We start from the raw sequence: 26,055 nt of genomic DNA, 5'->3' as shown, positions 1-26,055 counted from the left end.
TGCTAGTTAATTAGATAACTCTTATGGGAGTGTTTTAAATCTATTTTGGAAGAATTATGTTCCTTGGAATGGCAAATTTTAGTTCCTTGCTTTTAAAAAATCAATTATACCTATATGTATATATGTACCTCCTTACTTTCAATGGTATAATCTTTGAGTTGAGTCAGTAATATAAATTAACAACTATTTATTTGATACATTTGGATAGAGTATTCTTGAAAAGGAAGTAACTGTAAAGTTGAAGTGAAATTTAGAAGTCAGAAAAGAGATCTCCTTGTTTCTGTGATCTTAAAATATTACAAAGATCTATGACCATATTCACGGCACACCAATTTCCTTTTGCTCTTCTATAACTATGAATCCTCTCATGTAACTTACTTTACAAAAAGTTATTTATTTATTGTAAATGTATTTTTATTGAGATATAATTGACAGATACTGTTGGTTAAGATGTATAATGTGTTGATTTGATACTTTATATATGGCAATATGATTACCACCATAGTGCTATCTGTTACATCACATAATTATCATTTCTTTTTTGTGGTGGGAACAATTAAGATCTAATCTCTTAGCAACTTTGAATTGTATTCATATTGTATTCAAAGTTAAATTGATTCTATAAATTGAGTATAGTACTGTTGTCTGTAATCACTATGCAGTGCTTTTTTGGAAGGAGAAACTTTAACCATAATCTGCTACATCAAATTATTTGAGGGAATAAAATATGATACCAATATGAAACAGCTGCATTTATAAATCAATAATAGCATAAATATTTCTTCAAATTACTGATATTGAATTCTACTTTCTTTAGTTTTTTTGATTTTTATGTTTCTTTTGTTTGTTTTCCTACTTTGCAGGCAGCAATTCCTGCCAACTAAATAATGGTGGATGTTCTCAGCTTTGTTTACCAACATCTGAAACTACAAGGACTTGCATGTGTACAGTTGGATATTATCTCCAAAAGAACCGCATGTCATGTCGAGGTATGAAGTTTTGAAAAATCTTAGTTCTGATGCATTTACTTCATCCATACAGATTTTAGGCAACTAAAGTCAGCTTTATCTGTGTCTATTGAGATTATCATATAATTTTTTATCCTTTATTTTGTTAGTGTGGTGTAACACATTGATTGGTTTACGGATATTGAACCATCCTTGCATCCCTGGCAGAAATAACATTTGATCATGATGTATGATCCTTTTAATGTATTGTTAAGTCAGTTTGCTAATATTTGTTGAGGATTTTCACCTCTGTGCTCATCAGTGATATTGGTCTGTTGTTTTATTTTCTTGTGGCATCTTTGTCTGGTTTTGGAATTACGGTGATGCTGTCCCCATAGAATGAATTTGGAGGTGTTCTTCCTCTTGAATTTTTTTGGACTAGTTTGAAAAGGATCCCAAGATCCCAAAAGTGGCTGCTGCCAGCCTGTCAGTCCCCAGGGGGCTTCCCAATTGCCTCTTGCCTCTCCAGAAGGTTCTCCAAGATCAGCAAGTGGATCTGACCCGGGGACCTTTCCAACTATTGTCTCTGTGCTGGGACTTGGAATATGTGAGATTTTGTGTGCACTCTTTAAGAGAGAAACCTCTGTTTCCAATATGTCACTCCAAAACAAGTCCAGCTGATTTTCAAAGCCCAACTTTCTGGGGGTTTGTCTTTCCAGTGTAGGATCCTCAGGCTGGGGAGCCCTGTGTGGGGCTCAGACCCCTCATTCCTCAGAGAGGACCTCTGTGGTTGTGACTCCTCTCCTGTTTGTGGGTCACTGACCTGGGGGTGTATTTGTGTCCTGACAAGACCATGTCTCTGCCCCTCCTACCCATGTCATTGTGGCTCCTTCTTTATATCTGTCTGCTAATCTTCAGATTTTTCTCATAGATAGTTGCTCTGTAAGTAGTTGTAATTTTGGCATGCCCGTGGGAGGAGGTGAGTTTGGGGTCTTTCTACTCTGCCATCTTGATACCCACCCCCTGCTAATGGAATGATTTTAATGTTATATATTCATTTTATTTTTGTTTCCTTTTAAATTTAGGTATAGAGTCATTTCTTATGTACTCTGTTAATGAAGGAATCAGGGGAATACCTCTGGAACCAAGTGACAAAATGGATGCCTTGATGCCTATATCAGGAACTTCATTTGCTGTGGGAATAGATTTCCATGCAGGTAAATAGCTTTTATTCATAATTTATGTATAATGTTTTCACTTGATTTGTTAAACATGATGGAAATATAACCTTTCCATCTGTACTCTGATAGTCAAGATGAGGAATAAGAAAGCAAATCAGAAATGAATTTTTAAGCCTAACACAAATTGTTGTAAATATGTTTTGTCTGAAAAAAATGAAGCAGAATTTTTCTAACATATAACATATGAGTTGCAAGTACATTAAAGTGCCATGAATGGCATTTGGTTGCTTCATTTTTATTTCTATCTTTTTTTATCTTTCAAATGACACTTTTACTTTTATCCAACTATAAATATTAAAAATAAAGCATTTTGATTTATTATTTACTTAAACATAATCTTATTTAAAATATTTTCCAGGATGTGGTTATCTATTCTAATACAGGTAATAGCAAATGAAATCCAAATAATGGAAACAATTATAAATGTTAAACCATTCTATATTACTTTTGAATACAGTAGCTATCATTTCAGAGTCAGATTTTACCTTATCTTCTTGTTTTAGCAAACAGCGAAAGAAAGCAGATCGGACACTATCGTTTTTTTGTGATTAACACAAATGTGTGATTTGGGGGGAGTTCCCTGGTGGTCTAGTGGTTAGGATTCAGCGCTTTCACTGCCATGGCCCAGGTTCAGTCCTTGGTTGGAGAACTGAGATTCCACAAACTGCACAGCAAGGCCAAAAAAAAAAAAAAAAGAATTTGTGTGATTGGGAATTGATGGTAGAAACTGTTAAATGTATTGAAGGAGATCAATTTTTTGTTCTAATTGCTAAATTCAGATACAGCATAAGCATTGGGTATACTTCTTTCATTAATATTCATATTTATTCTTCTACACTTGAAGGATTAAATTTATAAAAACAAATTTCTCCATCTCTCATCCAACTAAATCATATGCTTCCTGAGATAATGTTTTGGTGTTGAAGATGTACTGCATGTTCCCAGTATATTTTTTATATATGTAAAGACAATTTTATCAGATGTTAAAAAAATCATTCTTTGATCTATAATCTTTTAAAAAATCTTTAAACAACAGCACATGTGCTTCTGGTAGTAAGCCTATTATTTCCCTCAGCTCTAACACATTTTGTTCATTCACGTGTTAATGAATTTTTGGCTACAAATTAGCGAACTACTGGGAATTTTTACAAATGGTTCAAAGATGACTTTTAAGAAAAGATGACTTAAGAAAATTATTTGCACCAAATATTTGGAATCACAAAGAGGCAAATTTCCTATGTTTTTTAAAGTGGCTTTTTCCAAAAGGAAATATGAACAAATATAGCATACTTTATTGAGGATTATGTAAATTTTGCCAAAATCAGTGTGATTTTTGATCAAACAAGGCTCTTTGATCCAACCTCATTTTTTGTGGAAGGCTCACTACCCTACCATGCGTAATCCACCCTGCCTCTTATTCACATACGTGTTATTCTGTAGAATTTTATTATATAGGATTTAATAGGTGCAAAACTAAGAAAAACTTGAACTTGAAAAGGGTGTATTTATATATGTGTATACCTTTTTACTAAGTACACACAGTCCCTTGCTTTTTTGAAAGTATTTGATAAATTTCCAAATACAAATATCAAATAAGCCATTTGGTCAAATGTCCTGATTAGATCATTTGTAAATCTCTTGTTCCTTAAGGGCAAGCTGATTATTTGTATGAGTTGAATTCACTCTCCAAGGTTTGTATGTTGGCCCTGAAATGGTTACGTTTCATATAATGTGCCATGAGGGCAGATAATTTTATTTGCAAAGAATAGTACTCTCCTTGTTTCTGAATCCTTAGTAATTACTAATATTTTATAACAAACATATTTTGTATCAAAATAGTTTTTCCATAGAGCAATTACTCCTTATTAGTTAAAACTTTGTATTCTTCATATTATAACTGCCATATTTTTAAATTACATTCCTAGAAAGGAATTATTTTTAGAAAATCAATTTCTTCTAAATGCAAAAGGATATAGGCATATGGAATAGTCATGTGAAATTAGAATGTTTAAGAGTCTATTAAAATTTCTACTGTTAATCAGAAAATAGCAAGATAGGGCTTCCCTGGTGGCACGGTGGTTGAGGGTTTGCCTGCCGATGCAGGGGACGCGGGTTCATGCCCCAGTCTGGGAGGATCCCACGTGCCGCGGAGCAGCTGGGCCCGTGAGCTGTGGCCGCTGAGCTTGCGCATCCGGTGCCTGTGCTCTGCAGCGGGAGAGGCCACAACAGTGAGAGGCCCTCATACTGCAAAAAAAAAAAAAAAAAAAGAAAGAAAGAAAGAAAGAAAATAGCAAGATAAAACTTGCTTTGAAATTTAAGAGGGCCAGAGACCTAGGGGCCAGTAAAACATATGGTGGGAAGAGACCAGACTTTTGCAACAGACAACTTGGATTCTAAAACCAGTTTAACCATTTACTAGTTCTATGACCTTAGGTAAATTACTTAATTTTTCCGAGGCTCAGTTTCCTCACTTTTGGGGATATTTAGATCGATGTCTGTAAATGTTTGGCACAGTGCTTGATATACATGAGTGCTCAGAAAATAGTAACAATACTTAATAATGGAAAGTAATAGATTGTAGAAATTAGCATATGTGATATATATTTACAAACATATTCTGCAAGCTATGTTTAAGCTCCCAGTTAGCAAAGATTTTGTTTTCTGTTCTTTGACTGATAGTATTTTTTCTATTCAGTTATCTGCATAGAGTATAGTTGTTTCTTAACTTCTTGAGGACAGAAAGAGTAATTAGTAAACGCCTCTAGTGAAAATGAACTTATTACTACTAATGATGATAATGAATAGTCTGTAGAGCAGATATTTAAAGATTAAATAACACCACCAGCTATTTGAAGTCATTAAATGTAAACCTAGGAGGCTAGCAGACAGTAAACCAACTGAAACACTAATGATGATGGTGGTGCTGGCAGTAGTATCAAGAGTTTTCAACCATGTCTCCACGTATATTTGTGCTTCCATCTACTATACAGTCTGATCTTTTAATAATTGCATTTTATGAAAATATATGAGCATAAGTATGTCAGCAACTTGATTCATAATAGCATTGTAGACAACATACAAGCTCTGTGACTTGGTTGAATGAAGCTGCTTTAGGGAGGAAGGAAGGAAAATAACTGAATTGCTCCAGAGAGATAGAGAAAATTTTTGATACATCACCCCCTATTTTTTTTATCAAGACCTTTATAACCTGATTATATGTTCTTCCTCTACTAGTTCCCTTTGCAGACATTCTATTTCCTCTTCTTTCATTAACTGCATTCACTTCAGGACATAATCTCTACTTTTAGGATCAATCAAAGGTTAGGATGACAAAATGAAAGAGCACAGTTGTCCCTTATTCTAAACATAATAAGGAAATGGTGTGAAGGAGGATCACTTGTTAAGTATAACTATCATAATTTATATAATACCAATTCACTACCACAATTCTCAGGGATAAATATATGCTCAAACCTGTACATCCCACAAGGATTAACAGATCTGAATCTTGCTGGGGTTTGGTTGTAATGAATTAAAGTTTTCTGCAGTGAAAGGATTTCTTTCACCAGATGAAGCAATTCTGGATACTATCCACAGAAGAAAGAAGACCCTGTGGCTCTTTTTAAATCTTCAAAGCATTCTTATCACTTCACTGGAAAAGTCCCATTCCACTGGAAAAAAAAAATATTAAGCTTTGAAAATCCTGGCCTGCTGGTTGATATTCCTCCTGATGAATGAATACTGCATTTGATGTTTTAAAAGATATATTTTAGTTAGGGGGAGAAGCCTTCAAAATAAAGCTCAGTACTCCAGTTAGTAATGTGATCTCCAGTAAGTAATGCTCTATTCAGTTCTCCCACCCACACCTTGGGGGTATTTATGACTTTTTCACAATAATCACATAATAGGATATTAATTAACTAGAGGAAATTCTACTCAGAGAATGGTGATTGACTGAACTTTTCCAGCTTATATTCTTTTTTCATCTTTTATCTCTTTTGTTCAAATTGGAGTTATCCAACTCAATGTTAACAAATGTTGATTACTATCTGCTAGGAGTAGTACATCATAGCTAAGTTGCTATGGGGGACAAAGATAAACTGGGAATAGTTTCTGAGGTAATGCATGAATGGATAATCTATGGGAATTTTTTTTCTTTTTTAAAAAGAGCATCAAAGTACCATTATTTGGATGTCATTTCTTTACACTCACTATGGGGAATATTCTGATGCCTTTTTACAGCATCACACAGTGATCTGGCTATTAAGACAATACAAAAACTGAAGGAACATTTAACATTATACATCTGTTAAAATCCATAGAACGTAAAACACTAAGACTCAACCCTAATGTAAACTATAGATCCTAATATAAACTATGGACATGTCAGTGTAGGTTCATTACTTGTAACAAATGTACCACTCTGGTATGAGAAGTTGATAGTGGAGGAGGCTGTGAGTGTAGGAAAGGAAAGGGTATATGAGGACTCCTGCTCAAATTTGCTGTGAATCTAAAACTGCTGTAAAAAAATAGTCTATTGAAAAAAAACTGCAACAACCCTGAAGGAGAATATGTGACAAAATACTGTTTTCATATTTACATGGTTGAATATCACCTATTTACATGAAAGATTTTCTCCTCAATAGTTCCACAACATTTGCATATATCTTTGAATGTTAGAATTAGAAGGAGCATTTGACACAATCTAGTGGCATTTCCTCATGTTACAGATAAGAAAACTGGAACCCAGAGAGATCAAGGGCTGTATGGTAATGGAGTGTCCTACTTTTAATTCTTTACACTGTGCCATCTTGCCTTTGTAACCACTTAAACACAATTTTATTTAGACCATTGTTGGCATTACTTGATGAAACTACATTGCACTTCTGCAAATTTGTACTGGTAAAAGATCATGCTTTATTTTGATTTATGTACTGAATCATATTACTTTAAACCCATCTAATAATTGAAGCAGGTGACACTCAAGTTAGAGTCTCTTTTGTATTATGCCTGGAGGCTTAGAAAAGAGCTGTTTACAATTTTTTTCTAATAACCACTCTGTCACCAACCAAGGCCGAAGAAGAATTATAGAAAGAATTCTTTTTATGTCACTAACAGCAATAGCTTAAGAAATACAATACTGTTGCTTTGAGACATTTTTTCAATTTTATGGAAACCACTTCCTTGGCTACAAAGTGAATTTTTAGGGCTGGTTCAATTTCTTTCTGTTCTTGTAAAAGTGAACGGATACTACTTTGTGTTGTCAGTTCAAATTTGTTTCAAGACTATATTTTCAACTCATGAGAACAGTTTGTATGTATTTGTAGATGGTCAAGTCCAGTAAATATTTCAGGATGTAAAGTATTAACTACCACAAGAAAGCAAAAACTTTCCAACATCACGAGGAAATGAATATAACCACACATAGAATAAGTCATTATAGGTCAAACAAATTATTGGAAATACTTCACATATCCTTTTTGGATAATGTCTGAACTCAAAACATAAAATACAAAGCAAAACAAAGCAAGCCTCTGTTAGGCATCTGGATTCCTCAATAGGTTACCTGAAACCAAAAGCTCCAGAAGATGCACAGCGATGACTTACTATCATGAAAACTTTGGTCAAGTTATTTGGGATATATTATTCTCTCTGTTATTGAAAGAACCATGAAGTCTCTTGAAACTTCTTTCTCAGGCAGTTAGCACTCCTCATAAAAATGAAAGGTCCCAACACCAGCTTTGTACTTATTCACATGAAGTACATCCACCCTGTTTAGGCACCTTTCTTTTTCCCTCTCCTGAGTCACTCTATTCTGCTATATTTCTTTCTAGCTGCTCAGGATTTTCAGCTCAGGAATCTCTTATACATTTATATCTGATACTCATGTCTTTCTCTACTCTTCTCCTTATCAAAATTGAGTTACCTAGAACCCTGTTCTCAAAAGGCCTGGTTACACTTATTCATAGTAAATTATTAAGAGCTGCTAAGAGATTGACAAGTTATCTTACTAGTATGTTTGAATGAAGCACAGTATCTTAACCCAACACTGTAAATCCAACTAAAGCACCATTAAAGACATGTGAAGAAAATATTTTTATGGATAGGTCAATCTTTTGGATGTTTTTCAAATTATTTCATACTCTGTTAGACAATAGATTGGTATCTATTTATTTGTGGAAACGATATGCAAATGATAATGTGGAGGTCTCCTTTAGCTTAGGTACATTGATACCATTAATATTATAAAGTGTAACTTTAAACTTGAAAAAAGTATATTTCCCCTATTTTAAGAAAACCAAGGGCATACTAATTTATTTTTCTTTCTGATACCCTTTCTTTTGGAAAAAAAATAAAAAGCTATGATTCAGCTTCTGAGATTTTTGGCCATTAGTTTTTATCAAGTAGACAATTTTCTAGTTAAAAGAGGAAAAGAAAAGTCATCTAATTGATTTTTGGACTGGCCATAAGGAATGGACTGATCTTTCTTTTTATCATTTTGTTTCATTCTTAGCCAGAGGCCATAAGTAGTAAGTGAATCTTTTGGGGGATTTGAAAGGAAAAAAGAACTAATTATTTCTATAAATTTCTTATTAATTTTAGAACAGGGACTTGGCTAAAGTAGAAAGCCTAGAAATGGAACTGATCACCCACGAGTGGGTTAGGAAGAGGAGGTTTGGAAGAGGAAGAACTTAAAATAGCATCACAAAAACCCTTAATATTTATTAAGCACTTACTACATTACAGGAATAATATTTGGAAAATTTATATATTTATGCAGTTTAAATCATCAGAATAATCTGTTGAAGAAGATAGTATTTTTAACAATGAAGAAACTGGATTTTGGGATGAGATATGCATGCAGAGGACAGTTGGTTACTTTGGGATGCTCAAATTCTGCATTAAAGATTTGCATTTGGATTTTTGCCCTTGCAATTTACAAAAGCCATGAATTGAATAACCAATAGTAGAGTAATCAACATCAGATCCTTGATAATTTCATAGTGAGAATTTTAATTCTATTGTACTTATGATTGAGAAAGATAATTGATAGGCAATATCAGTGCCCAGGGTTTGAGGGAATGATGATAATATAGTCAACAATTGTAGAATTGCCCCTGCTAAACTTAGGGGCAGAAGATTAATGGTACAGACTCATCTGAGAGAGAGTAATGATGATGATAATCATCATCGTCCAAAGGAGGATGAGAAGAAAGAGAAAATCATTTATCTCACTATGTTTATATTATTTAACTACTGCTGTATAACAAATTACCAAAACTTAGCCACTTAAAGCAATGAATATTATCTCATAGCGTCTATGAGTTCCTTTAGGTCTCTCATGAGGCTGCCTTCAAGGTATTGGCCAGATATGTGGTCTCATCATAAGGCCAACTAGGGAGGATCTGCTTCCAAATTATCCATGTGGCTGATGGCAGGAATTATTTTCTTGTGTGTGTTTGACTGAGAGTCACAGCTCCTCACTGACTATTTATTTTGGTTTCTTGTCATGAGGTCCTCTCCACAGGGCATTTCAAAACATGACTGCAAACTTCCCTTAGAGCTAATGAAAAAAGAGTGAGAAAGGGCACACAGCAACTGGAAGCCAGACCTTTTATAACCCAGTCTCAGAAGTGATATCTCATCATTTTAGTATATTCTGTTTATTAGAAGCTAGTTAGTAGGTCTGGCCCACACTCAAAGGAAGGGGTTAGAGGAGGGAGTGAATACCAGCTGGTGTGGAACATTGGTGGTGACATTAGAGGCTGCTTATCACAATATTATACATTTTTATTGATATTATCCCTATACAGTGGTGTCTAAGAGGTGAATTTTGATTGTCAGTTTGAATTATTAATGATGCTCCTATATGGACAGCTTCTGTATTCTGGTTTAAACCAAGTGAGGATGAATTAATGTAAAGAACCAGGATCATGGTCTTGAATCCTTTTTTAACTCTAATTAATAGTAAGCCTTGGATACCTGGAGAAGTGCTCCAGGTAGAGAAAAATAATAAAGCCTAAGTAAACTGTCAAATGCTTTACAGATGGAGTGGAACAAAACTGGGGTTTGAACTTATACATACATATATACATATATACACACATATATATATGTGTGTGTGTGTGTATATATATATATATATATATATATATATATATATTTCCCAAACCCTAGTTTTCTTTACACTACCATGCTAGGGTAAGATGAAAGTGAGGAAAGATTCCAGAAGTATCCAAGAACAAATGTGTTATATAAGGCAAAGGCTCAGAGATATTGGACCATTCAGTGCATGAGGTTCAGAAAGTCAGGCTGGGGACAGGGGATAGTTGGTGGTCCTAGTACTAAGTATCTAACTTAGTAGTTCTATGGCAGTGGTTCTCATCTGGCAATATCTGGAAACATTTTTCATTGTCACGACTGAAAGGGTGCTACTGGCCTCTACTGGGTAAGGCCAGGGATGCTGCTAAACAATGCACAAGACAGATTACCACAATAAAAAATTATTCAGTCCCAAATGCTAATAGTGCCAAGGTAGAAAAATCTAACATGTATTTTCAATGATTTTGAAATGCACCTCTAGTTTAGTGACACTATCCTTGAAAGTAGCAGACCCAATGTCTTTTTCATTAGGGTACTATTTGTTAACCTGGTCATCTCATTCATTAGTACCTGGATTTTAATATCATGAACTTGCCAAATTTCCTTTTGACCAGGATTCCAGAAAAATTCTCCAACAAAAGCCAGCAACTCTCTCAAATCGACCTTTACAGTTTTTGACCAGTGTCTGGAGAAGTCTTCATGTAATATTAACTTACACTAAATCTTCTACTGACAGCTGTGTGGCACCAAAGCTTTATAAGAAAACCTCTTCCAAAAAATTGCTTAAAGCTGTCTAGGATTGCCTGGGGGATATAGAGGTGTATAACACCAACAGAATTATGAGTGCAGTTACTTTCTTGTTGGCACCAATGCAGGCTGTGTGTTGACTGATGTTAACTATGCTTAGAATGAGTTCTATTGCATCCAATGTTCCTGTCTAGAGTTTTGTGTCCAGGAAGGGAGCCCCAAAATACTTGGCAACAGTTGACAGTTCTTTATGCTCACCCACCATGGTGCACAGAGCAACTATGCAAATCTTCCAAGGATAGCACATTATCTCCCTTTGTTTGCTATGGTAAAGCATTCTGTCAGTGTGTTCATTTAGGACTACGTTGGGGAAAAAAATCCTGATTTCATTAGTCTAGAATTTTATTTGTTTTATTTATTTATTATTTAATTTTACTGAAGATAGAAGGAGAGGAGTTAGATGTAAATTAAGTAGAAAAAAACTCAGATGGAACCAGAAATGGAACTTGATTGTCAGTATATTAAATACTAGAATAGATTACTTACTGGTTATAAATCTCCGGCTCTGGAGTATTTTAAAGAGTTAAAACAAACAAACCATCTCTTCTGAATCATGATTTCTCTTGGTCTCTTCCAGCTTTTTGACTATTCAACTCCCATTATTAACAGCTTCAACAGTAACAACCTGTAGGCTATTTTTTAAAACCATCTATTTTCTTAGTCAACAGTCATTATAAAAACTATATGAACAGAATCATAATTAGGTTTGCATAGTTTGAGTACAGAAAGTAGACTATTGTGAATCTTTCCTTTTCTTCAGGGGAAAAACAAATGTTCACAGGACAGATTCTATTTATGTTGTTGCTTTCCTTACAAATTAAATATTAAGATACTAAAAAGAATTGATGATTCCACAGTAATTCAAGGTTATAACTATATATGAAAAGCTATTTTCTAAATCCTGGATAAGAGGATTCAAACTTTTTATTTTGTTACTTATGAGACATTATTCTGGTTAGAAGGAAAAAGAGCTAAGATTTATTGGTGACTCTTATTAATACCCTTACTTAAAATGTGATGATAGCATTATGGTTGTTTCCATTTAATGTTTTCCATTAATACTATTTTAGTGATAAAGCAAGTGATATTTTTGAGCTTGGCTCAGATTTGAATTTATAGATACAATAAAGGATTACAGCGAGTATATTTGTATACTATTTGCAATGTTCATGGGAAACCCTATTAACTCAAAATAATGATGATTAAATAAAACAGTAGACATCTGTCAGCTCAATCATCATTAAACATTATTAAAATAAGCTTGTGGAGTAATAGTCACTAGTTCAGCAATCATTAATTGATGGCAGATCTCAATTTTTAAATAAATAACTTTTTATTTATTAAAAATTCTTTATTAGAATTGTACATAATGGGAAATTTGGAAAATTAGGAAACATGAAACAAAGTTGAAGTAAAAATTACCAGTACTATTACTACACCAACAGCAATTATTAACATTTTGGAATATTAATATTCATGCTGTGTTTTAAAAATACAAATAATCTTGCTATTGATAAAATTTTGTCCTAATCTTTTTCTAACTATTTTAACATGAACACTTTGCTATGTTGTGATTAACAATCTATAAATACTATTTTTAATAGGGGTACATTATTTATCATGAGGATTACCATGATATTTTGACCTTTCCAATATTTTTGGACATTTTGATTGTTTCCAAATTTTGGCTGTAAATCTTTTCAAACATTTTTGATAATTCCTCAAAATACAATTGCTTTTTTTTTTTCATAACTAGCAACTGTTTTGAGATATAATTCACCTACCATAGAATTAATATACTTAAAATGCTAAGTCAATGGTTTGGGGTATAGTCACAGAGTTGTGCAACCATCACCACTATCTAATTTTAGAACATTTTCATCACTCTAAAGGGAAGCTCCATACCCATTAGTGATTCTCATGTTTCTCCTAACTTCTTAGCCCTAAGACAACGACAAATCTACTTTCTTTCTCTGTAGATTTGCCTATTACAGACATTACAGGTAAATGGAATCATCTGGTAAACAGCCCTTTGTGATGGACTTCTTTCACTTAGTATAAAGTTCATCCATGTTGTAGCTTCAGTACTTAATTATTTTTTTGCCAAATAATATTATATTATATGGATATATGACATTTTATTTATCCATTCACTAGTCGATTGACATTTGAGTTGTTTCCACTTTTTTGACTATTAGAAATAAAGCTGCCAGGAACATTCATATACACATTTTGGTGTGGATATTTGTTCTTTATTTCCCTAAGATGTATACCTAGAAATGAGCATGATAGGTCATATGGTAACTCTATGTTTAACCTTTTGGGGAAGTATCAGACTCTTTTCCAAACTGGTTGAAACATTTTGCATTCCCACAGCAGTGTGTGAGGTGTTGAATTTTTCCACATCCTCACCAAGAATTGTTATTATCTTTTTTTTAATAGCCATTCCAATGGGAATGAAATGATATCTTATTGTGGCTTTGATTTGCATTTCCCTGATGCCTACTGATTTTTGAGCATTATTTGATGTGCTTATTCGTCATTTGTATATATTGAGAAGGAAATGTCTATTCAGATTCTTTGCCCAATTTTTTAATTATTTTTTTAATGTTGAACTCCTAGAGTTCTTCATTTATTCTAGATAAAATCCCTTATAAAGTATGTGATTTGCAAAAGTTTTCTCCCATTCTGTTTGTCTTTTCCCTTTTGATGTAGTGTGAAACACAAAAGTTTAAATTTTAATGAAGTCCAATTTATTCATTTTTAAAATTTTGTTGCTTGTGCCTTTGGTGTCCTATCTAAGAAACCACTACTTAATCCAAGGGTGCTATAATTTAACGCTATATTTCCTTTTAAGTGTTATGTTTTAGCTTTTATATTTAGGTCAATCCATTTTGACCTATTTTTCATATATAGATGTGAATATCTATGTGGACTTGCATGTGGATATACAGTTATCCCAGCACCATTTTTTGAAAAGGCTATTCTTTCCACTATTGAATTGTATTGACAATTTGTTGAAAATCAATTGGCTGTAAATGTGAGGTTTATTTCTGGACTTTAAATTCAATTCCACTGACCTGTAGATCTATCTTTATGAGTACCTATTGTCTTGATTACTGTAGCTTTGTAGTAGATTTTGAAATTTGAAGTGTGAGTCCTTCAACTTTGTTCCTCTTTTTCAAGATTGTTTTGTCTATTCTTGGCCTCTTGCATTGCCATATAAATTTCAAGCATGGAACCTGGACCTAATGCGGACATGTTTTAGGATTGGCTTGTCAATTTTGGCAAATAAACCAATTGAGATTTCAACAGGGATTGTGATGAATCTATAGAAAAAAACAGGGGAGTATTGTGATCTTCCAGTACAGTAACGTGTTATATCTTCCTATATACTTGGTCTTCTTTAATTTCTTTCAAAAATGATTTGCAGTTTTCAGTGTATAAGTTTTATACCTCTTTTGTTAACTTTATTCCTATTTTTGAATGCTACTGAAAGCTTTAAGTAGCTACTTAATTTTATTTTTTGGATTATTCATTGTAAGTGTATAGAAGTACAGTTGATTTTATATATTGACTCCATATCCTGAAACCTTACTGAACTCTTTTATTAGTTGGAATAGGTTTTTGTAGTGGATTCCTTAGTATTTGCTATATACAAGATCATGCCATCTGCAAATAGAGTGAGCATACTTCTTTGTTTTAAATCTGGATGCCTTTTACTTCAACTTCTACTGTTTCTTCTTTCTATCTTTTTTTTTCTCTCCTCTTCCTCTTCCTTCTCCTCTTTCTTTGTTTTTTGCCTAATTTCCCTGACTAAAATCTGTAGTATGCAGACATCCTTGTCTTGTTCTTGATCTTAAGGGGAAACCTCCAATATTTAGATATTAACTAACTATGTGATGTGAGCTGTTTTTTTATTAGTAGTATTTTGTAGATGCCCTTTATCAGATTGAAGATCTCTCTATTCCTATTTCATTGAACATTTTTATCATAAAGGAGTGCTGAATTTGGTTGAATGCTTTTTCTATCTATTGAGACAATCATGTAGCTTTTGTTATTTGTTCCAATTGTATGATGTACTACATTAATATATTTCCAGATGTTAAAGCTTTGATGTCTCTTTCCATGTTTTTGTCTGGGTAGCTACTTGGCTTACAATTTAGCTTGTTGCTTTCATAAGGTAAAACCTCCTCTTAGTTACTTACAACAAAAAACTTCATTGTTTTGGATAGCACGCTTAGAGTTGAACTTTTCCACACTCTGTTTCAAATAAAGTCAGTTGCTTTGGGGAGAGTCTTGGAGTTCTCTATTCTTATGGACTGCTTCTCATTCTGAGTAAAATCCGTGAGTCACTGATCCTGGCATTAGACAGGATGATAGTCTCTAGCTTGTCTCTCTTGGCATGGAACTCTGCTCCAGCAACAAGGGGAAGTAGGGCAATCAAGATCCTAGTGTTCACAGTCTTCTTCTCCTGAGGCAGAACTTTCCCTCTACAGTTGGGGGCTGGGTCAGGCAGGGAATCCCTGAGCTTTCACTGCATTCACCTGGAGTTTAGTGTCTGCAACTTGGATTTGGAGGGCATGAGAAATGCTGGTGTCCTGCCTTGTCTGGTAAGACTCCTTATTAGGAGCCAAGGAGAAAGAGAACCCCATCTTCTTATACATGTCTGCCCATAGTAGAGCTTCCATCCAGCTGAACTGATACAGTGAAGGGGGGACTGTTCTTACTAAGATTTGGTAAATTGTCTTGAATAATTTTTTTCTTAATTTACCACATACCCTTTGGTCAATTTGAGAGATTTTAAACTTTTTAAAAAATCATTTTTACCATTTTTGTTTGTTTCCCTGGAGATTGGACCCACTATGCTCCTCATGCCAGCATTCTGAAAGTAGAATTCTTGACATTTAATATTCAAGTATGTATGAACCAGTGACATTGTCTGAACTCTGTCTGACAAAGTGTTTCCATAAATTTGTGCAAGAAATATGAGAACAAGTGGCTAAATCTTAATTTAAATAATTATTTTTTAGAGACTGATGTCTCTACTGAAGTGAGACAAGATTTTGAAGTAGACTTTACTACAGTCATTAAATGAGTGCACAAAGATTATATAGTTGTTTAGCTACAGAAAAAAATAATAGCTAAAAATTAAACATAAATATTTTTTTACACTTTAAAAATTTTATCTAAAACAGAAAAATGTTTCTGTGACTACGTTATTCCAAAATTATAGCTAAAAAATGATTTGAGATATACATGACATTTTAGAAAAGGCAAAACTATGAAGACAGTGAAGGTATCAGTGATTGGGAGTGGGGAGAGGTGGAGGGAGGGATGAGTAGATTGAAAATAGGGAATTTTCAGGGTAGTGAAACTATTCTGTATAATACAATGATGGTGGCATGTCATTATACATTTGTCACACCCATAGAATATACAATACTGAGTGATTCCTAATATAAACTATGAACTTTGGGTTATAATGATGTGTCAATGGAGGCTCCTTAATTGTAATAAATGTACCACTCTAGTGTGGGATTTTGATAGTGGGGGAGGCTGTGCATATATGGAGACAGATGATGTATGGGAAATCTCTGAACCTTCCACGCAATTTTACTCTGAACCTAAAACTGCTATAAAAAATAGTCTAATAAAATAAGATTTGATATTCTTTTATAACATACAATTATTCTGGAACAAGTAAATAATGCATGTATAAATAAACATCACCCTTTATAGAATTAAATACTAAAACATGGCATTTTAATGTTATTTTTTATAATTAGATTTAGTAGAGTCCTATTCATTCAGTGGCTGTTTAGTGTTCTTCATTATAAAACACTTGTCTATTCAGATTAAGAGATGCTAACTGTAACAAAGCACTCCTTCTGCTACTGTTGCTACTGTATATATCTCTTATATGGGCATTAGTTTATTCTGTTGTATTTTGTAATGATTTTCCTGAGACCCAATCGTGGCAGCAGCTTTAATGTTAGAAATATTCCAAAAAGGAAAATGAATCTCAGGGACAAGAGCAAAGGCAGCATAGTTTTAACATCTTTCTCTAAGTAGAAAATCTCTTTTCATTGACAAATTTGGAAAATCAAAGTTTGGTTTTATTAAGGGAAATGTTGTCTCCTCAAAATGGGACTTAAATATCATTCAGGTGTATATGGCAAGTATGTCAGGGGAAACTTGAAACCATGAGATCATGGCTCAGCTTCTTGGCATGAATTATACTTGAAGATTTTCTGTGGGAAAAAAAGTTCTTAAGATATTATTTTTGTATTTACATCAACTGAGATATCAAGGAATGGAATACACATTTTGCATGGAATTTGAAGCTAAAATTATATTTAAAAATACACCCAAAATCATGGTGGAAAAATTGAGAATAGTGGTCATCATCAAAAGGATTTTTGAACACTTATTCCTTTAACTTTAAAAACCAAGTTTCATTCATGTTGCTGTAGTCTACTTCTGTTTCCAGATATTTATTTTATGGAGATTACACTTTCACATAATGTATGCCTAAAACGTTATAACTGTGTAGGCAAATATTAGTTTTTTGTTGTTTTTTTTTGTCGTTATCTTTTACTTTCAGGTCACAGATGGGTGTGTGAGTTGGTTCCTGTTTACTGGGAAATTATGCCCCATCCATAAGAGACATTTCAGGATACCCAAGAACTGCTTTTTTAAGGTTACTTAGGTATTAAAGGTTTTGCACATTTACAGTCACACTTTAGGGATGACTGAGAAATTCAATCTGGAAATTCCTTTTGTGCTGTGTCATTTTCCTTTTGTGTGAAATAATACAGTCCCATAACGTGCAGACTAAAGGCAGGCCCATATCACAATACCTATAAATTACAAGGCTGGGGTTGGTAAATGATATGACCTTGCAAGCTTTAAACTTTTTGTTTTGTTTTGTTTAGATTTTTTTTTTATGTGGACATTCATACAGTCTTTATTGAATTTGTTACAATATTGCTTCTGTTTTTTTATGTTTTGACGTTTTGGCCACAAGGCATGTGAGATCTTAGCTCTCTGACCAGGGATTGGACCTGCATCCCCTGAATTGGAAGGTGAAGTCTTAACCACTGGACAGCCAGGGAAGTCCCCAATTTTAGCCTTTTTGGATTTAAATTTTTCAACTGGTAAAATGCAGATAAGTCTATGGCAAGAAATAAAGAACAGCTGGTGTCTATGCTTTCTTTAATAAACTTTCCCATACTAGAAAGCCATCTATTTACTGAAAGCAGTCATAAAACATTTTGCATATATAAATTGTAGTTTGTGAATACAGAATAACAATATCAAAATAACTCATTATGCATTAAAACAAATCTAAAACTTGAAATCAGAATGGACTGGTTGATATTTTATACATCTGTTTATAGGTGGATTCCTCCCATTTGTCCTTAGTGGATTCTCCATGCCTTGTTTCACTGTACTCATAAAACTGATGTATGTAATCTGCTAGATTTCCAGGCAGGCTAATTTTTGTTGTTAAAGACAGTTTTCCACTGGTAACATTGATTCTTACACTCTAGTCAGTATCGGATGGAACGTACAGTGTCAGGATGAATGTACAAAAGAGCATTATACTACTATGACTCTAAATTTTATATGGATTGCTAATGTACTGAAATATATATAGATAAATACTCCTAGGACATTTTTTTAAATCTTAGCAATAGTAATGTGTTGACAACTCTTGATATTGTATCAGGTGTTCAAAATTTAAATAAGCCATGATGATAATTATGTTGTTAAACAGAAAGATTAAATGGCATGGAACAATCAACTTGCCCTATGTCCTGGAAATTGCATCCTATAAAAATAGTCCTTCATTTGCAATTACACATAATCCATAATACTGAAAAATGTGGTAATTGCTGATTTAGATGCTTTACAGGCTTCAAGAATTACTTACTCTCTGAAGTTCTCCTTCATCCCAGTGGGTTAACATTATGCCAGCTGTCTCCGATCACTTTCAAGCTATTCCTTTTTCCATTTAATCAGCAATTTACAAGACTTTCTGAGAAAAGAGCCTTTAGAGATTATCTAATCCAACCTGATTGTTTTTCATATAAGACAAAGGATTTGTTCCAAAATGGCCATCATGCTGACTAACTTCATAGAAACAGAGATGTACTAAGATGTACTAAGGAACTGTGTCAGCTCTAGCTGCTTGTGTTTTCCCATGTACATGAATGAACGAGCTTTCACATGATTACATTCCCTAGCATTCTGCCCACCCCAGCTGATGTCAAGCAGAGCAGAGACATCAGAGCAGGAAAAACTGCCCCTGCTGAGCCCTGCCCCTATTGCAGGTTCATAAGCAATACTGTTGCTTTCAGCCATTAAGTTTTGGAATGATTTGTTACACAGCCTTAGAAACTGGCACAGGCACAAGACTCATAGATAGCCTCATGCACCAGCAGGCAGACAGCAGAGCAAGAAGAACTACAACTCTACAGCCTGTGGAATGAAAACCACATTCACAGAAAGATAGGCAAAATGAAAATACAGAGGACTTTGTACCAGATGAGGGAACAAGATAAAACCCCAGAAAAACAACTACATGAAGTGGAGACAGGCAACCTTCCAGAAAAAGAATTCAGAATAATGATAGTGAAGATGATCCAGGACCTTGGAAAAGAACAGAGGCAAAGATAGAGAAGATGCAAGAAATGTTTAACAAGGACCTAGAAGAATTAAAGAACAAACAAAGAGAGATGAACAATATAATAACTGAAATGAAAAATACACTAGAAGGAATCAATAGCAGAATAACTGAGGCAGAAGAACAGATAAGTGACCTGGAAGACAGAATGGTGGTATTCACTACTATGGAACAGAATAAAGAAAAAAGAATGAAAAGAAATGAAGACAGCCTAAGAGACCTCTGGGACAATATTAAATGCAACAACATTGGCATTATAGGGGTCCCAGAAGGAGAAGAGAGAGAGAAAGAACCCAAAAAAATATTTGAAGAGATTATAGTTGAAGATGTACCTATCATGGGAAAGGAAATAGCCACCCAAATCCAGGAAGGGCAGAGAGTCCCAGGCAGAATAAACCCAAAAAGAAATACACCAAGACACATAGTGATCGAATTGACAAAAAATAAAGACAGAAAAATTATTGAAAACAACAAGGGTAAAATGACAAATAATATACAAGGGAACTCCCATAAGGGTAACAGCTGATTTTACAGCAGAAACACTACAAGCCAGAAGGGAGTGGCACAATATATTTAAAGTGATGAAAGGGAAAAACCTACACCCAACATTACTCTAGCTGGCAAGGATCTCATTCAGAATCGATGGAGAAATCAAAAGCTTTACAGACAAGCAAAAGCTAAGAGAATTCAGCACCACCAAGCCAGCCCTACAACAAATGCTAAAGGAACTTCTCTAAGTAGGAAACACAAGAGAAGAAAATGACCTACAAAAACAAACCCATAACAATTAAGAAAATGGTAATAGGAATATACATATCAATAATTACCTTAAATATGAATGGATTAAATGCTCCAACCAAAAGACACAGGCTTGTTGAATGGATACAAAAACAAGACCCATATATATGCTGTCTACAAGAGACCCAATTCAGACCTAGGGACACATACAGACTGAAAGTGAGGGGATGGAAAAAGATATTCCATGCAAATGGAAATCAAGAGAAGGCTGGAGTAGCAATACTCATATCAGAAAAAATAGACTTTAAAATCAAGAATGTTACAAGAGATGAGGAAGTACACTACATAATGATCAAGGGATCAATCCAAGAAGAAGATATAACAATTATAAATATATATGCACCCAACATAGGAGCACCTCAATACATGAGGCAACTGCTAACAGCTTTACGAGAGGAAATCGACAGTAACACAATAATACTGAGGGACTTTAACACCTCAATTACACCAATGGACAGATCATCTAGACAGAAAATTATTAAGAAAACAGAAGCTTTAAATGACAGAATAGATGAGAGAGATTTAATTGATATTTACAGGACATTCCATCCCAAAACAGAAGATTACACTTTCTTCTCAAGTGCACATGGAACATCCTCCAGGACAGATCACATCTTGGGTCACAAATCCAGCCTTAGTAAATTTAAGAAAATTGAAATCATATCAAGCATCTTTTCTGACCACAACGCTATGAGATTAGAAATAAATTACAGGGAAAAAAAGGTAAAAAACACAAACACATGGAGGCTAAACAATACATTACTAAATAACCAAGAGATCACTGAAGAAATCAAAGAGGAAATCAAAAAATACCTGGAGACAAATGACAATGAAAACACAATGATCCAAAACCTATGGGATGCAGCAAAAGAAGTTCTAAGAGGGATGTTTATAGCAATACAAGCCTACCTCAAGAAACACAAAAAATCTCAAATAAACAATCTAACCTTACACCTAAAGGAACTAGGGAAAGAAGAACAAACAAAACCCAAAGTCAGTAGAAGGAAAGAATCATAAATATCAGAGCAGAAATAAATGAAATAGAAAAAAGAAAACAATAGCAAAGATCAAGAAAACTAAAAGCTGGTTCTTTGAGAAGGTAAACATAAATGATAAACCTTTAGCCAGACTCATCAAGAAAAATAGAGAGAGGACTCAAATCAATAAAATTAGAAATGAAAAAGGAGAAGTTACAATGAACACCACAGAAATACAATGCATCATAAGAGACTACTACTAGCAACTCTATGCCAATAAAATGGACAACCTGAAAGAAATGCATAAATTCTTAGAAAGGTATAACCTTCCAACACTGAGCCAGAAATAGAAAATATGAACAGACCAATCACAAGTAATGAAATTGAAACTGGGATTAAAAATCTTCCAACAAACAAAAGTCCAGGACCAGATGGCTTCACAGGTGAATTCTATCAAACATTCAGGGAAGAGCTAACACCCATCCTTCTCAAACTCTTCCAAAATATTGCAAAGGAAGGAACACTCCCAAACTCATTCTATGTGGCCACTATCACCCTGATACCAAAAGCACACAAAGATACTACAAAAAAAGGAAATTACACACCAATATCACTGATGAATATAGATGCAAAAATCCTCAACAAAATACTAGCAAACAGAATCTGACAACACATTAAAAGGATCATACACCATGATCGAGTGGGATTGATCCCAGGGATGCAAGGATTCTTCAATATATGCAAATCAATCAATGTGATACACCATATTAACAAATTGAATAAAAACCATATGATCATCTCAATAGATGCAGAAAAAGCTTTTGACAAAATTCAACACCACTTATGATAAAAACTCTCCAGAAAGTGGGCATAGATGGAAGCTTCCTCAACATAGTAAAGGCCATATACAACAAACCCACCTCAAACATCATTCTCAACGGTGAAAAACTGAAAGCATTTCCTCTAAGATCAGGAACAAGACAAGGATGTCCACTCACGCCACTATTATTCAACATAGTTTTGGAAGCCTTAGCCATGGCAATCAGAGAAGAAAAAGAAATAAAAGGAATTCAATTGGAAAAGAAGAAGTAAAACTGTCACTGTTTGCAGAAGACATGATACTATACATAGAGAAACCTAAAGATGCCACCAGAAAACTACTAGAGCTAATCAATGAATTTGGTAAAGTTGCAGGGTACAAAATTAATGCACAGAAATCTCTTACATTCCTATACATTAACAATGAAAGATCAGAAAGAGAAATTAGGGAAACAATCCCATTCACCATTGCAACAAAAAGAATAAAATACCTAGGAATAAACCTACCTAAAGATGTAAAAGGCCTGTACTCAGAAAACTATGACACTGATGAAAGAAATCAGAGATGACACACACAGATCGAGAGATGTACCATGTTCTTGCTTTGGAAGCATCAATATTGTGAAAATGACTATACTACCCAAAGCAATCTACAGATTCAATGCAATCCCTATCAAATTACCAGTGGGACTTTTTCCAGAATTGGAACAAAAAAATCTTAAAATTTGTATGGAGACACAGAAGACCCCGAATAGCCAAAGCAGTCTTGAGGGAAAAAAACAGAGCTGGAGGAATCAGGCTCCCCACCTCAAACTATGCTACAAAGCTACAGTAATCAAGACAGAATGGTAGTGACACAAAAACACAAATACAGATCAATAGTACAGGATTGAAAGCCCAGAGGTAAACCCACGTACCTATGGTCAACTAATCTATGACAAAGGAGGCAAGGATATGCAGTGGAAAAAAGAAAGTCAGTCTCTTCAATAAGTGGTGCTGGGAAAACTGCACAGCTACATGTAAAAGAATGAAACTAGAACACTCCCTAACACCATACACAAAAATAAACTCAAAATGGATTAGAGACCTAAATGTAAGACCAGACACTATAAAACTCTTACAGGAAAAGATAGGAAAAACACTCTTTGAGATAAATCACAGCAAGATCTTTTTTTGCCTCACCTCCTAGAGTAATGGAAATTAAAAAAAAAAAAAAACCAAATGGGACCTAATGAAACTTAAAAACTTTTGCACAGCAAAGGAAACCATAAATAAGACAAAAAGACAACCCTCAAAATGGGAGAAAATATTTGCAAACGAAGGAACTGAGAAAGGATTAATCTCCAAAATTTACAAGCTCCTCATGCAGCTCAATATCAAAAAAACAAAAAACCCAATCCAGGGGCTTCCCTGGTGGCGCAGTGGTTGGGAGTCTGCCTTCCGATGCAGGGGACACGGGTTCGTGCCCCGGTCCGGGAAGATCCCACATGCTGCGGAGCGGCTGGGCCCGTGAGCCATGACCGCTTGGCCTGCGCATCCGGAGCCTGTGCTCTGCAACGGGAGAGGCCACAACAGGGAGAGGCCCTTATACCACAAAAAAAAAAAAAAAAAAAAAAACCCAATCCAAAAATGGGCAGAAGACCTAAACAGACATTTCTCCAAAGAAGATATACAGATTGCCAACCAACACATGAAAGGATGCTCAGCATCACTAATTATTAGAAAAATGCAAATCAAAACTACAATGAGGTATCACCTCACACCAGTTAGAATGGGCATCATCAGAAAATCTACAAACAACAAATGCTGGAGAGGGTGTGGAGAAAAGCGAACCCTCTTGCACTGTTGGTGGGAATGTAAATTTATACAGCCACTATGGGGAAAAGTATGGAGGTTCCTTAAAAACCTAAAAATAAAACTACCATATGACCCAGCAATCCCACTACTGGGCATATACCCAGAGAACACCACAACTCAAAAAGACACATGCACCCCAATGTTCATTGCAGCAGTATTTACAATAGCCAGGTCATGGAAGCAACCTAAATGCCCATCAACAGATGAATGGATAAAGAAGATGTGGTACATATATACAATGGAATATTACTCAGCCATAAAAAGGAACGAAACTGGGTCATTTGTAGAGATGTGGATGGATCTAGAGACTGTCATACAGAGTGACGTAAGTCAGAAAGAGAAAAACAAATATCGCATATCAACGCATATATGTGGAGCCTAGAAAAATGGTACAGATGAACCGGTTTGCAGGGCAGAAATAGAGACACAGAGGTAGAGAACAAACATATGGACACCCAGTGGGGGGAAAGTCGTGGGGGATGGGTGGTGGTGAGATGAACTGGGAGATTGAGATTGACATGTATACACTAATATGTATAAAATAGGTAATTAATAAGAACCTGCTGTATAAAAAAATACATAAAATTAAATTTAAAAATTAAAAAAAAAAGGGCTTCCCTGGTGGCGCAGTGGTTGAGAGTCCATCTGCCGATGCAGGGGAAACGGGTTTGTGCCCCGGTCTGGGAAGATCCCACATGCCGCGGAGCGGCTGGGCCCATGAGCCATGGCCGCTGGGCCTATGCGTCCGGAGCCTGTGCTCCGCAACGGGAGAGGCCACAACAGTGAGAGGCCCACATACCGCAAAAAAAAAAAAAGAAGAAAAAAAATTTAAAAAAAAGAAAGAAACTGGCGCAGAAGCCCATATTGTTGAAGTGACATGTCCAAAAATGTACATCTGTGAGTGACAGAATTGGTGACTGATAATTGTGTTTTCATTCAGAGTTTAATGCTTCTTCTGCTTCACCATGTGTTTCCATTTTTTTTTTAATAGGATGTGTTGTCAGATTTTGCTTCATTTTTCTTATGGCTATTTGAAAGAAAATAGTAGGGTTTTGATTTTTTTCCCTTCTTGCTACCATAGTGTCTTCTTTGTTGTTAATGAATATGGCTTTACCTTGAAAGTAAAGGCCAAAACACTTCCCTTTTATTCTATTGCATAAAATGGCTTCACTTTGCCTGCTGCTGGCAAAAATCTGACTAAAAGGCAGTAACAAATAATCAGGAATTCACGACCTTTCCTTATATGCATGTGGTGAGAAATTAAGTGCTCAAATTCAGAAAAAAACATGACTACCCTGTACACATTTGTGAATTCAGAATAATCACATTAAAATATGGGATTAATTAAAATACACAAGCTAACCTTGTGATGCATAACTTGCATTATTTCCAGGTTATTATCGGTGCTCTGAGCACTGGAATTTTTCAACTATGATTCAAGCTAAATTGGTTTTAATGATTTCAGTTTAGGTGACTAGCAAAATAAAATAATTAGGAAAAAAGTCTACATATGCACCTGCTTAGCAAAACTACATTTTGATTCAATATTAGATAAAATAAGTTCTTTATTTATCAATGAACTTTTTACTACATTTTTAACCTAGATTTTAAAACTCCTTGTTTCAGTTTATCTGCTTTTAGAAAAGATAATCAATCATCTTAATTTATTGCTATTTTTGCCAACTCTATAAATACAAAGTAAAAATGATGCTTATATATGGGGGAATTGGAGAAGTGCTGAAGAGTCTCTCCTACTCACAAAGTTCTTTCATTGTTGGAACAGAAACATACCACTATCCCCAGAAGGCCCCTTT

At 34.6% G+C, this 26,055-nt stretch overlaps 1 protein-coding gene across 1 annotated transcript in view; it reads left to right on the top strand.

Moving 5' to 3' along the window:
• LRP1B (LDL receptor related protein 1B) overlaps positions 1 to 26,055 on the top strand; it is a 1,545,691-nt gene that overhangs the window by 982,076 nt on the left and 537,560 nt on the right. Inside the window, exons 34-35 of the mRNA XM_060105953.1 lie at positions 864 to 989; positions 2,033 to 2,164. Coding sequence (XP_059961936.1) covers positions 864 to 989; positions 2,033 to 2,164 — 258 coding nt within the window. The remainder of the gene's footprint in view (positions 1 to 863; positions 990 to 2,032; positions 2,165 to 26,055) is intronic.

The sequence above is a fragment of the Mesoplodon densirostris genome, chromosome 8 (assembly GCF_025265405.1).
Source record: "Mesoplodon densirostris isolate mMesDen1 chromosome 8, mMesDen1 primary haplotype, whole genome shotgun sequence".
Taxonomy (NCBI): domain Eukaryota; kingdom Metazoa; phylum Chordata; class Mammalia; order Artiodactyla; family Ziphiidae; genus Mesoplodon; species Mesoplodon densirostris.
The sequence above is the reverse complement of the archived record's forward strand: the minus strand, read 5'-3'. Positions and strand labels throughout refer to the sequence as shown.